Consider the following 12,539-nt stretch of genomic DNA (forward strand, 5'->3'; position numbering starts at 1 on the left):
ATCAACAGTCCCTACCGTAGACTCATTCAGGTTCCTAGGGTCCACAATCTCACGGGACCTGAAGTGGACCTCCCACATGGACACTGTTCAAAAGAAGGTCCAGGAGAGGTTGTAGTTCCTGCATCAGCTCCGGTGTTACAGAGCACTGTATGCCAAAACCACCTGGGCTGTCGCTCTGATGAACTCTGAGTAGTCACAGAGTGTGAGACCATCCACATGAACAACAACAATATACAGTAACTGTATATACTCACTGTACAAATTCCTGGATCTTGTATATATCTGCTCTTATCCTTTATTCTTCTTTTTTTTTTTTTTCATGTGTACAGATTGTGTTTTTTTTTTTAAGCTTTTTTTTTTTTTGCACTTATTTAAGTTCTCTGTTTTTGTACACAAAAGTCAAATTCCTTGTATGTTCACACAACACAACTTGGCCAATAAAGCTGATTCTAATTCTGATTCTGATTGGTAGTTTTCTCAGTCTGTACCTGAATTACTGCTGTCTGTTCTCATTGTGAAAACAGAATGTCTTGTCACCTTGAAGGGATAATGAAACCTTCTTCGACTCCAGATGTGATTGTCTAAGCTGACATTACACCTTAAAGTGTGGTGTCATACTCGACATCCACAAGCAGCGGAGAGGCTGGTCACAATGCACAGGCATGGAAGCACAATCACATTCTTTTGTCGGCTGCTTCAAATGGGGCTGCTCTAATAGACTGACTGCCTCAGTGGGATTCAGGCGGAGCTGGGAGTAGATTGAGCGAAATGGGAAAATAACCCATAATGTGCGCTTTTTGCCAGCTGCACTGTTGCTTTCCTCCTTCGCATCTCCATCTAATCACAAAAACACCCCCGAGCCCAGACTTATAGGCTGCAGACTCTCTGTTCTCACTCATCTTCTCTCCATCATGTCTCTTCTCTGTTTGTCCTTTCCTTCCATTTGGAGTTGTTAATTGAGCAGAGCTGGTGAAAAATGGTCAAAATGTGGCAAAACTGTCAACCCAAGAGAGGACAAGCGATGAGGGCGGTCAGGACAGAGCAAGAGGAAATCCTGGACAGTTTGGATGCAGGTTGAGTGATGCTCAAACAACACAAACTGTATTGTATAAGGTTACAAAACTTGAGTGACAGCTGAATTATCTGACAGTAGCAACGGCTCAGGACACATCAAAACGCTCATCTAGGGGGACTCGGTGGAAGCAGTGTTTTGTAATTGTCCTTGTGATTAACTGATAGTTCCTCTGTCAGATCTAACCCGTAGGCGGCCAAGACATTTGGTTAAGGATTGAAGATGGGCCCCAAAGTTTAGATATGTAGTGAAATCTTATGGGGCGCCGTTTGTAAAGTTGCGCACGTTAAAATGAACATGCAATTTCCCCCACATTTTGCTACAAAACCATTAAAAAAGGAGGTGAGAAATTTTTTAAAGTCACTTTTTTTTTTATCACATTTACTAAATGTTAAATGTTAAATCTAAATGTTAAATGTTATATATAAATGTTAAATCTAAATGTTAAATGTTATATATAAATGTTAAATGTAGCGCTTGGTTTAACTAAATATAAGTTTGGTTAAGGCACCCCATAAAATCAATTATGTTGTGATTGAGGTAAAAAGGGATTTACTGTATACATCTTATATCCGATGTTATTGATCTGTTTTAGGTCTTCTAAGTAACTAATGCTGAAATGTTGACTCTGAGGGACTGGAAACTGTTAAACTAGTAATTACTAACCAACAAGGGTTATCTTACTGTACTTATCCGTTTTTTATTATGTTGTTTCTTTGCTGTTGTGAGCTGGGGAGGTAGCATCTGGACCCAAACGCAGGTATCTGCGGGATGATCCACAGAGGCCTCTCCCCTCAACCCATAGGACCCAAAGGCCCCCACTAACAACATCCTGTTGCCAGACACCACAGGACACTCTCAGAAGGCCCATGTCCATTCTCTGATGAGTCACAACTGTTTTGGAGGCACAAGGGAGACCTACACAATATTAGGAAGGTGGTCGTAATGCTTTACAAATGTGGGCTTATACTAGACAAACGTACTGGATAAATTAAAATCACCAACATTCCTCATTTGCAGATGAACATCCTGAATAATCTGAGGACAGTTCACATGTCAGCATAGGAGCAAGAGGCATGGTCAGTAGTCACTGGGTCACCAGTGCCTTTAGGATTTTTTTTTTATATCATTAATGTCTGCATAAAATATAGCATTTCCAATAGTTGTGTATTTCATTCTGGACCAAAGTGGTGACCAACGAAGAGATGGCTTTGCTATCCATGCTGCCAAAAACAGCTAGAACTACTTGTTTATTTCCTTTTTTAAAAAAAATCTATTCTAGGAAATAAATCTTTTTCAATGTCCTATTTGACCATCAACATTTAGCTAATAACTGTGTTAAACCTTTCCCTGCTAACCTTTCCTAACAACTATGTATTTAAATGGAAGCACAGCGCTGCACAGAATGACTCACTTTTCTATGACGTGCTCACGCTGCAGGACAGTCAGGTTGTGTGTTTGCAGAGAACGTAATGGTCCTCTGTGAAAAACAAACATGCTGATCAATCCCGAGACTTAAGCCGCAATTAGTGAGGAGCATCATGGGAACACTTTCCACCGTTGCCCTGGACTGAACACAGTGAGGGCACATACTGTCACTTGCCTCAGCCTGTCGGTGAACAGAAAAGAAAAGCTGACCGTTGAGCAGTGAACTGCATGTTGCAAACAAAGCAGTTCTTGACACCCGAGACTTAATCTGCAGGGTTTGAAGTCTTGCATTGTTCTGCAGTTCAGTCGGCTTTACACAAACTTAACACCTCAGCCGACCCATGTGTTAAAGCTGACATTCAAATAATAACTCTGACAAAGAGCCATTAATAAGTAACGGTGATCTGTCACAATTCATCAGATTACAATTTTCTAATCATAAAATATAAGGGAGTAATATAAAGAAATGCATGTATGTAATATTCATAGAGTTAAAACAAGTATGCACAACCTTTACTTAAAAAAAAAATACTCAGTTTCAAGTAAAAGAAAAACTTGAAACTATGATATAAGTATAATATCAGGCAGTAACAGTAAAAGTATTTCGTCTGACTGCTGTACCATTACATACTGTATTATCAGCAGACCCACGCGACCCTTAACAGGAATAAACGGGTACAGAAGATTACTGAATGAATTATATAATTAGATTATATCACTCATTTATTAATGTAACACTGAATTTTACTGTAATTAGTTGGTGTTGCTAGTAAGTTGCTTACTAATTCAGTTCAGTTTGATTTTATACACATTACGTCAGTCCAAATAGTTTCAAGACACTTTACAGAATCTAGAACCTGAAATCCTGATAAAGGCTGACAGAGAGAGCGAGGCATCAAGTTAATGACATGACATACGTACAGATAGTGAGAGAGAGGAGAGCAGAGGTGCTCGCCGCATCAAGGAAGTACCCCAGAAGCCTAGAGCTATAGCATCATAACTTAGGGGATTCAGGGTCACCTGAGCCATCCTCAACTATGAGCTTTATTAAAAGGAAATATTTAATAATCTAATCTTAAAAGTAGAGAGGTTATCTGCCTCCCAAACCCAAACTGGAAGCTGGTTTCATGGGAAAGAAGCCTGGTAGCTGAATCCTACCTCCCATTCTACCATTATGTTACTCTTGGAAACAAAAGCACACTGCACTTTGAGAGCAACCTTCATCATCTGATTAACTGACTAATCAGTTCAGACATACTTTTCTAAACAGTAGAGTATGATTCATATAAATACATTGTAGGTTGTTGTTTTGAGTTCTTGTACTAGAAACTAGAAACTAGCTTCCAGACAAATCCTGGTCAAGATGTGGTGATGCAGTGCAGTGCTACTGCAACAGTTTTGTGGATTTTTTTTGTTGTTCTGTTTTTAAAGGTCAGAGGAAGAGAAGACAGCTGCTAGCAAAATACATTGAATATGACATTAGTGTAGCAGCATCCAAAAGCACACAGATGGACATAAATGATTCTTTGACGAATTCAGATGGAAGAAATTGTGGTGAGGTTTAGTTTCCAGCCCAATCCACAGATCTGGTTGAGCTTTTGTTAAAAATATTAGTCGGTGTGCAAAACTCAAGAAAACGAACAAAGAACCACAACAGAGCTGCTGGGAATGATGTCATCAAAGCAGGGGCAAAAAAGCAAAATGGTTTTGATTGGAGAACAGACGAACTGGCATTTGTGTGATGGAAAGATGGTAAACAAACGTGTCTTCCAACAATTGTGTCTTCCACTTCACGAGGATGAAGGAGCTGTAACTCCTAAGCTGAACTGATTGTACAAATACAGTCCTGTAATTTGCAACAATGGTGAAAGACTGGTTTTAAGTACACTTGATGGTCAATATATATGCATGTTTAGTATTCTGTTGTTGTGTGCAATTTGCGTCCCAGTCGCAGTTTAAGATGCATATTCTTCATGTGTGAAGAGTGTGAAGAGAGCTGGGCTGAGCACACAGCCCCTGCGGCGATCCTGTGCTCAGGACCAGTGTGGACGATGTGCAGTCCCCGATTCTCACCACCTGAGGTCTGTTGGTAAGAAAGTCCCTGATCCAGAGTCACATAGAAGCAGACAGTCCCAGGTCATGAAGCTTCAGTGTCAGCTTGACTGTGTAATTAATAAGACTATTAAATGTTTGAAATGATTGCTCATTTAACCTTTGAAAGGTAAAATGTCAATCTTGCAAACGAGCACTACCAAAACCTTAAAAATACTCAAGGAGGTGGTACTGCTCCTGCAGTAAAGTAAAAGGCTGTTGATGTTTTGTTTTTTTGTTTTTTATGAGAGCATTAATAAACCATCAAGCGGGAAAAAGTGGCTGTTAAATCTGTCTTCTCTGATCAGCCTTCAATGTGATTTATTAAGCTATACTGAACTTGTCCGGCTGTATCAAGTACAAGTGAGCAGAAAGTGCAGAGAAGAGCTAAGACCACCAGGTGTCAGTGCAGACTCAGAACACACTGTCCTGCATTTAAACAAATAAAAAAATAGTTTCCATTTGTTTTAATGGATTCTATCTATCTATCTATCTATCTATCTAGGCAAGACTTGTGCCTGTAAACGCTCTTGTGAATAATGCTAGCTGTTGATATGCTCACCAGGTCATTCATGAATTTGTATGTCCAAATTGTTTCAGCTCCATAGGATGCTGGGCTGGCATTTAGCAGGTTTGCTGATAAAGCTCAGCTATCATGAGCAGGACAGATCTGTAACTAGGGCAGCTTCAGACACCGTGCTTATCTGCAGCAGGTATGTGGTTACACTATATGGGATATGTGTCACAACGGAAACTGCTCCTGAGGAGATAAAATCCTACCGTTGGTTTATTTACAACACGCAGGGAAACTCAACCACTGGTAATGCAAATTAGGAGTTTGGGGAAACTACTGAAAATCTGTATTAAGTCTCCATGCAAATGTTTTATTTTAAACCGATGAGAGCTGCATTAACATTAAATCATATTTCATGAAATCACAGTTCATCACAAGCTTCACAAATCAGCACAAAGGTGAAGTGAAAAGGACCAGTTTAAAATATGTATACCCGCAGGTGTTTCCACAAGATGTTTTGTTTTGTTTTGTCTCTTTTTGTCACCGTGTCTCATTGGCTTTGTCTAATCGCACATTTGTAGTGTTGCACAAAAAAGAGGAAAGAAATTAAGCCTTTCGCTCCAAAGTCTCAACCATACTTTGACAACTGTGGCTGTTAAATGTTAAAATAATTTCATAGGGGAAATGTAAAGCACATTCTACATGCACTTGCTGGCGAGAAAAAAGTCTCCATTTTATGAAATTTAACCCAGATGTGAGTTTCGTGAATGGTTAAAGCCTCATAGAACAGGAATAGCTTCACACATCATAAACTGTGGGAAAGTGATAATTCACTCTTTTACAGGATGTTATGTGCCAGACTGTTTCTTGGCAGGAAGCAGTGACCACCTATAGTGGGCCAGCAAGGGCTAAAAATGGCCACATTCACACTTCAGGTTTTACACAGATGAAACTGACGTTATGTTTTAATTGGTGAGCTCTACAGAGGTCCTATTAGTTGGATTTGATTTACCTCTGACACATTCAGGCTAACCGCTTCCACTTTCTGGTGGGCTAAGCTAATTCAAAGGCGGTACAGTACGAGTCTAACGCCCAGTGTTTTGAAAAAAGCCAAACTTTTTAATCGGGTATTGTTAAGTTTGAACAGTTTTCACAAAAATAACTGCGAAATTTCTGAATTTATTTTTCATTTAAATGCAAATTCGTATCACACATCAGGTGCCTAAAACATTTTTACTCCATATCCCTGGATCACCCCTCTGGCTCTAAACACTTCTATATCCCTGTTTTCTCTTCATGTTTCCAAGGTCACTGGAAGCGATGATGTTGCCTCGAGCATGTGTTTAAGACAGAAATGGCAGGCTCATTTACAGCCAGCGTGGCCTTTGAAGCCTTTAAAATCCCACCTTTCTACCTGAAGGGCCAGTAATTGGTGTGCAGTGCACACAGCGGAGATCTCAGAAGCAGCCAGTGCACTGAGCATGACACCCCGGCGCTCCATGGACTCAGAGCACCTCAGAGCATTACAACATTAAGATTCCACCTGAGTGCGGGCGCTTCTGGTAAAATGTGAATGAACACAGGAACAACCGTCAGTGTCTTTTTTGCAGCCCCCTCTGCAGGATGGCACATCTTGAATTCTGCAATAGTCATGTTCCCCTCATATCCCCTCACCCTGGAGATATGGTGGGATAGCTCAATATAATCCCTTGCTTACAACCAGCTCCCCTCTGCATGCTGAGAGAGGCTGAGACAGAAGCCTGTGGGTCAGGAGTGAAGAGGCTGACCAGGACACTTTGATGTAATCATTTGTATCAGTAGTGCAGTGGCTGGCATGCCCCGCAGTCAGGGGAACGGTCTTTGAGGGCTTGTTCTGACATTTGGCTTTAATAAGAGACCAATTATGGCTAGAGTATCAGACACATGGGCTGGCAGAGCCTTTCTGTGGGGCCATCTGTTACAGAAGGCTAGAGAAATAGATTAAACCTCATTAACATCTCCCTTTAATGTGGATTGTGCAAATATCATTTAAATGATGACAAATACAGTTATGATTTTTCCATTCCATCTCGAGGATGCACTATAAAATAAGATTAAGCAACTTGTCTTGTAGTTGTGACATAAATTTATTTCTGCCACAAAATGTTAAATTGTGGTTACTATTAAATACTAAATAGTATTTTTTACCTGACCTTGACTGGTTTCGATGCTTAAATGCTCAAGAATAACCTATACTGACTGAAACACTGAATGACTGAAAGTCCTCATTTCGAAATGTGAGTATTATTACAAGATCTCACACTATACAGCACATCACCTACACTGCAGTATCTGGCCCAGAAAGGTATTGATATGTGGAAAACGATTAAAAATTGTTGATGACTCATCATGCACTGGTGGGCGTGTACTAATTTTGTACTCAGGGATATAATTGTAATGTGTCTCCTTTGGCGGCAGCACTGCTGGGGTGATTCAAACATATATGGGCAGTGCCTGCTCTGGCGGCCAACAAGATATGGGAAAGATCTGGTTTTACGGGATACGTGTAAAACAAACAGAACTCTACTAGATGTTTTATGGGGACTATAACCTAAAAAAAAGGATAACACTACGAGATAAACTGCCAGGAAATTGGATCCAGACTTTTATGTTCACAGAGGATTCATATTTCCTTTATTAACACCTTGCAGTTGACATTTGCGACCTAGGATCACTCAAAATATATATATAGCCAGTCATAAGGTTTTCATCACAAATTCAAATGACAATTCGGCCTCTACTTCCCCAAGTAATTAGCAAAAGTTAGCATTGGAACATGCTAAACTAAGACCTTAAACATGGTAATCATTAATCATACCTGCTTAGCTTTAGCACATTAGCATTATTGTTGTGGAGCATATTTGCATGCTGTATTCTGGTTTTAATTTGTTGATTGTTTTGTACATTTTGCGTTGAGGCGTTTGGAGAACAGTAATACATTTTTAATTGCATTTATTTAAAGACAATTAAAATCAATGTTACTCATCCAGAAATACCAACTATGACTACCCTGCCAGTCGCTAGCACAATCTTAAGAACATGATCATACTATCATAGTGAGGAATCTGCACTCAGCTTTAATTAAAAGAAATAGATCAACATTACTATAGTCGTGTGCTGCCTCTTCTTCTCCTCTCTGACAGTTCAAGCATCATTAAAGCAGCTCTGAGCCAACCGACATGGCTTTGATTCCAGTATGAAATTCATCCTATTAGAGTTACACTTCCAAAACATCACTGACGCTTTGTGCTGCCATTATGCTATGATCCCATTCTGCCAAGCTGCTAGACAGTCGGCTGACAGACACAAGCAGCTAGGTCCTACTGCTGCTTGCTCTCATGTACTCATATTGGCCAGAGAGGGAATTTGCACACTGGAAACTGTCCACACATATACCACACTTCTGGGGAGCGTCTCTGGAGTGAGTCTCAGGATCCAGCTGGAACTGTAGTGTCTGAGCTGTTCACACCGGCTACGACCGTGGCGGGCTTCCAGTCTGGCTGGTAGAAGTGGATGTTAAGGGTTCGAGCCCAGTTTGCAAAGACCGCTTTCTCCGTGATGAAGCGGTGGTGGCTTCCTCGTCGACTTCTCTCATGAGAAAGATACATCGAGCACTCGTCGGGCCCCGAGGGCTCATAGTAATGATACGGTACGATGGGATGGGAGGAGGATCTGCACGGGAGAGAAGCAGAGAGAGGAGCAAAGCATAAAAAGGCATGAAAGTCAAAGAGCGAGGGAGGGATGAGGAAATAGTGTGGGGATAATTATGAGATGCAGGGGTGGAGAGTGGGAGAGGAAGCAAGTCACTGCAGGGAATAACGAGAACAAAGAAAAACAGTGAGATCAGAAAGAATCTGGGCTCACAGATGTATTCATTATGCATCATCTGATTCTCGCAGCTCAGTGGAAGAGCTTGCGTGGCACACAAGAGTCACTTCAATCTGCCCTTTGTGTTTCAAAATGGTCTTTGTGAAGTGTGGTCTCCTTGAAGTGTAATGTGAGAACAATATTAGGAACATTTCCATTGGCCCTGAATGTTACATAGGCATATTAAACAGCTCTACTGACTGTTTCCAGCCTATTCAGTGTTAGTTAAAATGTAAATTGTCAAGATCAGTGTTTCCAGTGCTACTGTTATCATAGTCATTCATGTGCCTGACTTCATGGCAGTAACAGACCCATGTCATCGTCACTGCAGGAAGCAGATGATATATTGTCACTGCAGGTTGAAGACATGATTAAAGATGCACTAGACAAGATACAGAAACTCATGTTGTCAGAAGACAGCGTCCCATTCACTTCATGCACTATTTGGCCCACTATGTAAAACAGGAAGAGACAAACTGTCCTGAAGATGAAGGATTTCAATAGTGTCTCTGGCGAATAATTTAACAGATGAAACCAGATGTTAAGAAGAGAAAATGTAAAGTGTTTGTGCATTTTGCTAACGGTATTAACGCTTTTAAAGTAACTTTCTTTTTGATATCACATTGCTTTTATCATTTTTTACTCGTTTTTTTTTATTTGGAACATTTTACTGTTGCCATGATGTTTCCTTATTATAAGTAAAGAATAGCGTTATTGTACTGTAAACATAACCAGAAACGTAAAATGTAAAATTGAGAACTACATTTGGGTTTTCAGCTGCAATATTGGAGCCTTTAGTAACTAAACATGAATACAGTGCTCTCAGGAGTTGGTGGAGAACAAAACAGAGATAAAAGGAAAGTGAATATTTGAGGAAGTATTCAAATGAAAGCTAATTTTATCGATCTATTTATCTATCTATCTATCTATCTATCTATCTATCTATCTATCTAGAACTGTCAGGGCAGGGAAATCCAAGCAAAAGTAGACAACGTAGAAAACTGAATAAATGCAAAAAGGGGTATGAAGGACCAAACACGAGGAACACTAAGACAAAATACTCAATATAGTCTGGAAACAGAGACGTACAGACAAGGAACAAAGGGAACATACACATACATGGGCAGAGGGATTGACAGAAAACAGGTGAAACTAATGAGGATGGGGCACACAAGGAGAAACCAATCAAATAATCAAAGCTGGTAAACACAGGAAGTAAAGCAAGAGACAAAACACAGAAGAAGAAACTTTCAGAAACAGAAGCAGGAAACACAAAGAAAACCAAACAGTATATCACACAGTATCAGGACATGTGTATTCCAGCTCTCAGGTGGCCAGAAGTCCTGCACATTAAAAGCTTGAGATGAATGTTACGCTCACAACACACAAAAAAAGATCATTCCCTTAACATGAAGTAACAATCAATAACACACTGAAGCAAAAGCTGGTGGGGTTTTTTTTGTATTTACCTTCTTTGTACCTGTGTGCAAAGACAAATTCAATTGCTAGGCAACTAAACTCTAATAAGAAACTGGCTCTACCTGCAGAAATCAGGGGGCACCATGCCATACACATTGATCCTGTCACACAGCTCCAGGGCTATGGCCATGGTGAACCAGCCGGTACTCAGCCAGGAGTTGGAACTCTTCCTGGAAGAGAAGAAAGGATCATTATTTTCAGTAAAACCAGACGTGAATAGTATAAATAGATACGATTAAAGATGTGAGAGCTTATTTTTAGATTCCTTATTACCTTCAGTTATAAGAAGAAAGTATACTGTAGTTACCTCTGTCTGCAGTATATTCTACACAGTTATATAGAATTCATTGTATTGCACATAATCAGTAAAAGAGACATTTATTCTGACTCGGGTCTGGCTGGGTCTACATGAAGGCTGAGGTGACTGGATCTCCATTCAAATGCTACTACCGCTTGTCACCCCCATTAAAATGAGTTAATATGAAAAGCTGGATGGCTTTATCTATTCGGTTCCTTTTTGTAAGGTCAGATTCAGTCAGCCATTTTCCTGCAATATAGATACCTGTAACAGATATGCAAAGAGACAATTATTATGTGTTAAAAGGAGGGAATTGGCATCTGTTTCATACTCCGGTCTAAAAGGAAAGAAATCTGCCTGTATTTCATACCTGTTTGATATGCCAGTTTAGTCAAACGTCTATGTTGATTAAATTTGTTCCAAACGGAGCACTACCTATCTGCTTCTGCAAATGAAAAACCCAGATAGGCAGGAGAACAGTCTCTTCAGGATTTTATCTGTATGAGATATTCTGCTGCCGTGGCAATGTGTACGTTGTGTTTATATCTCTGCATTAAGACAAAAATACTGATACAGTTGTCAAATCTGCTAGAAAGTGGTTATTTTAATTTCACACCAAAGTAAGATACGACTGGAAGCAGTGGCAGGATGAAGGTTTAATCTAGGACCTCGGGACCCATCATCCCACCAGCCTTCATCATCACTTAAATGAAGTTCAGATGCAACACAACGTTTTTATCGGTCAGGCCATCTGGCATGTTGTTTGGGGATTGCAATGACTGGAGAAACATAAATTGTACTGAAGTGCCAAAACGGACAAATAAAAACATGAACTTCCCAGTAAAAGCTGTCACTGTATTAGATCCTTTGCAATACTGTTCCTGAGCCAGACACCATAGACACAACAGTAAACCTGTATCAAATTAAATACCATCCTTTCAGAGATAACAGACAATGCTGAACCTGAATCCTGTTAATATGTTGTTGTTTTTTAGAATTACAGATTTTTCTTACACGTGTAATGTAACAGTAAATTGTCAGTTCTTTTGCGTGTTGGTCCTCTATTGTTTGTTTCACGTGTTATTTAGGTCCCATCTATATAAACTTCCCAAGAGAGAGCAGTCTAATTCTGTGAACATTTACCTATCAATCCCTGTTTCCTTTTTAAATAATTCATCAAACTTCAGCATCTTGAGGCGGGAAATGATGTAGATTTTAAGTTTCGGCAGTAGCTGGTTTAGCAGCCTGAGGTTGTTGTAAACATGGCCCTTTCCGTCTCGTCTCATGCAGCTGCTCGGCCCCCAGAAGATGAACACCGCGTCCTGGCTCGCGTTGAGCAGCTCCTGTCGGCTCCGTAGCACCCTTTGCAGGCTGGAGTGAGCTACGACGCGTAGGCTCGTGCGCCGCCCGACGTCCTGCTGGTGTCCCGCGCTGGGCGCATCGTTCATGCGGATGACGCACTCAGAGCGGTCGACTTCTTCGCCCCTCTTGCTACCAATCAGGTGGCCGGAGCTTGTCACCAGGGCGCAAGTGCTGCAGTGCATTTTCAGAGGCTGTGGAAGTGAAAGGTCAAAGGTCAGAAATCAGTGCAGTCGTACGTCACCAAGCTTTTAGATTTTCTCTTCAACAGTTCAGTGTTGAGTAAGAGCTTCTTTTTCAGACCTTAAGAGCCAGGCATGCTAGAGGTTCTGTGGGTCTGCACTGAAGCACAATGAATACGTCTACATGCTAATACGCTAAAGACTGGCAAA

At 40.6% G+C, this 12,539-nt stretch overlaps 1 protein-coding gene across 1 annotated transcript; it reads right to left on the minus strand.

Annotated features, from left to right (window-relative positions):
- Positions 1 to 7,410: 7,410 nt before the first annotated feature.
- st6galnac5b (ST6 (alpha-N-acetyl-neuraminyl-2,3-beta-galactosyl-1,3)-N-acetylgalactosaminide alpha-2,6-sialyltransferase 5b) lies at positions 7,411 to 12,470 on the minus strand. Its single transcript, XM_084548841.1, has 3 exons — positions 11,932 to 12,470; positions 10,553 to 10,660; positions 7,411 to 8,816 (listed from the first exon to the last, which is right to left on the minus strand). The coding sequence occupies exons 1-3, from the start codon at positions 12,330 to 12,332 to the stop codon at positions 8,573 to 8,575; spliced, it is 753 nt and encodes a 250-aa protein (XP_084404967.1). The 5' UTR covers positions 12,333 to 12,470; the 3' UTR covers positions 7,411 to 8,572.
- Between the last annotated feature and the right edge of the window lie 69 nt (positions 12,471 to 12,539).

The sequence above is a fragment of the Chelon labrosus genome, assembly GCF_963514085.1.
Source record: "Chelon labrosus genome assembly, chromosome: 7".
Lineage (NCBI taxonomy): Eukaryota > Metazoa > Chordata > Actinopteri > Mugiliformes > Mugilidae > Chelon > Chelon labrosus.

Coding starts and splice junctions, on each gene's coding strand:
- st6galnac5b (XM_084548841.1), bottom strand. CDS start 12,332: ATGCACTGCAGCACTTGCGCCCTGGTGACAAGCTCCGGCCACCTGATT. Junction 10,661..11,931: donor AAGGAAACAGGGATTGATAG/GTAAATGTTCAC, acceptor CTTCTCTTCCAG/GAAGAGTTCCAACTCCTGGC. Junction 8,817..10,552: donor GTGCCCCCTGATTTCTGCAG/GTAGAGCCAGTT, acceptor TCTCCCGTGCAG/ATCCTCCTCCCATCCCATCG.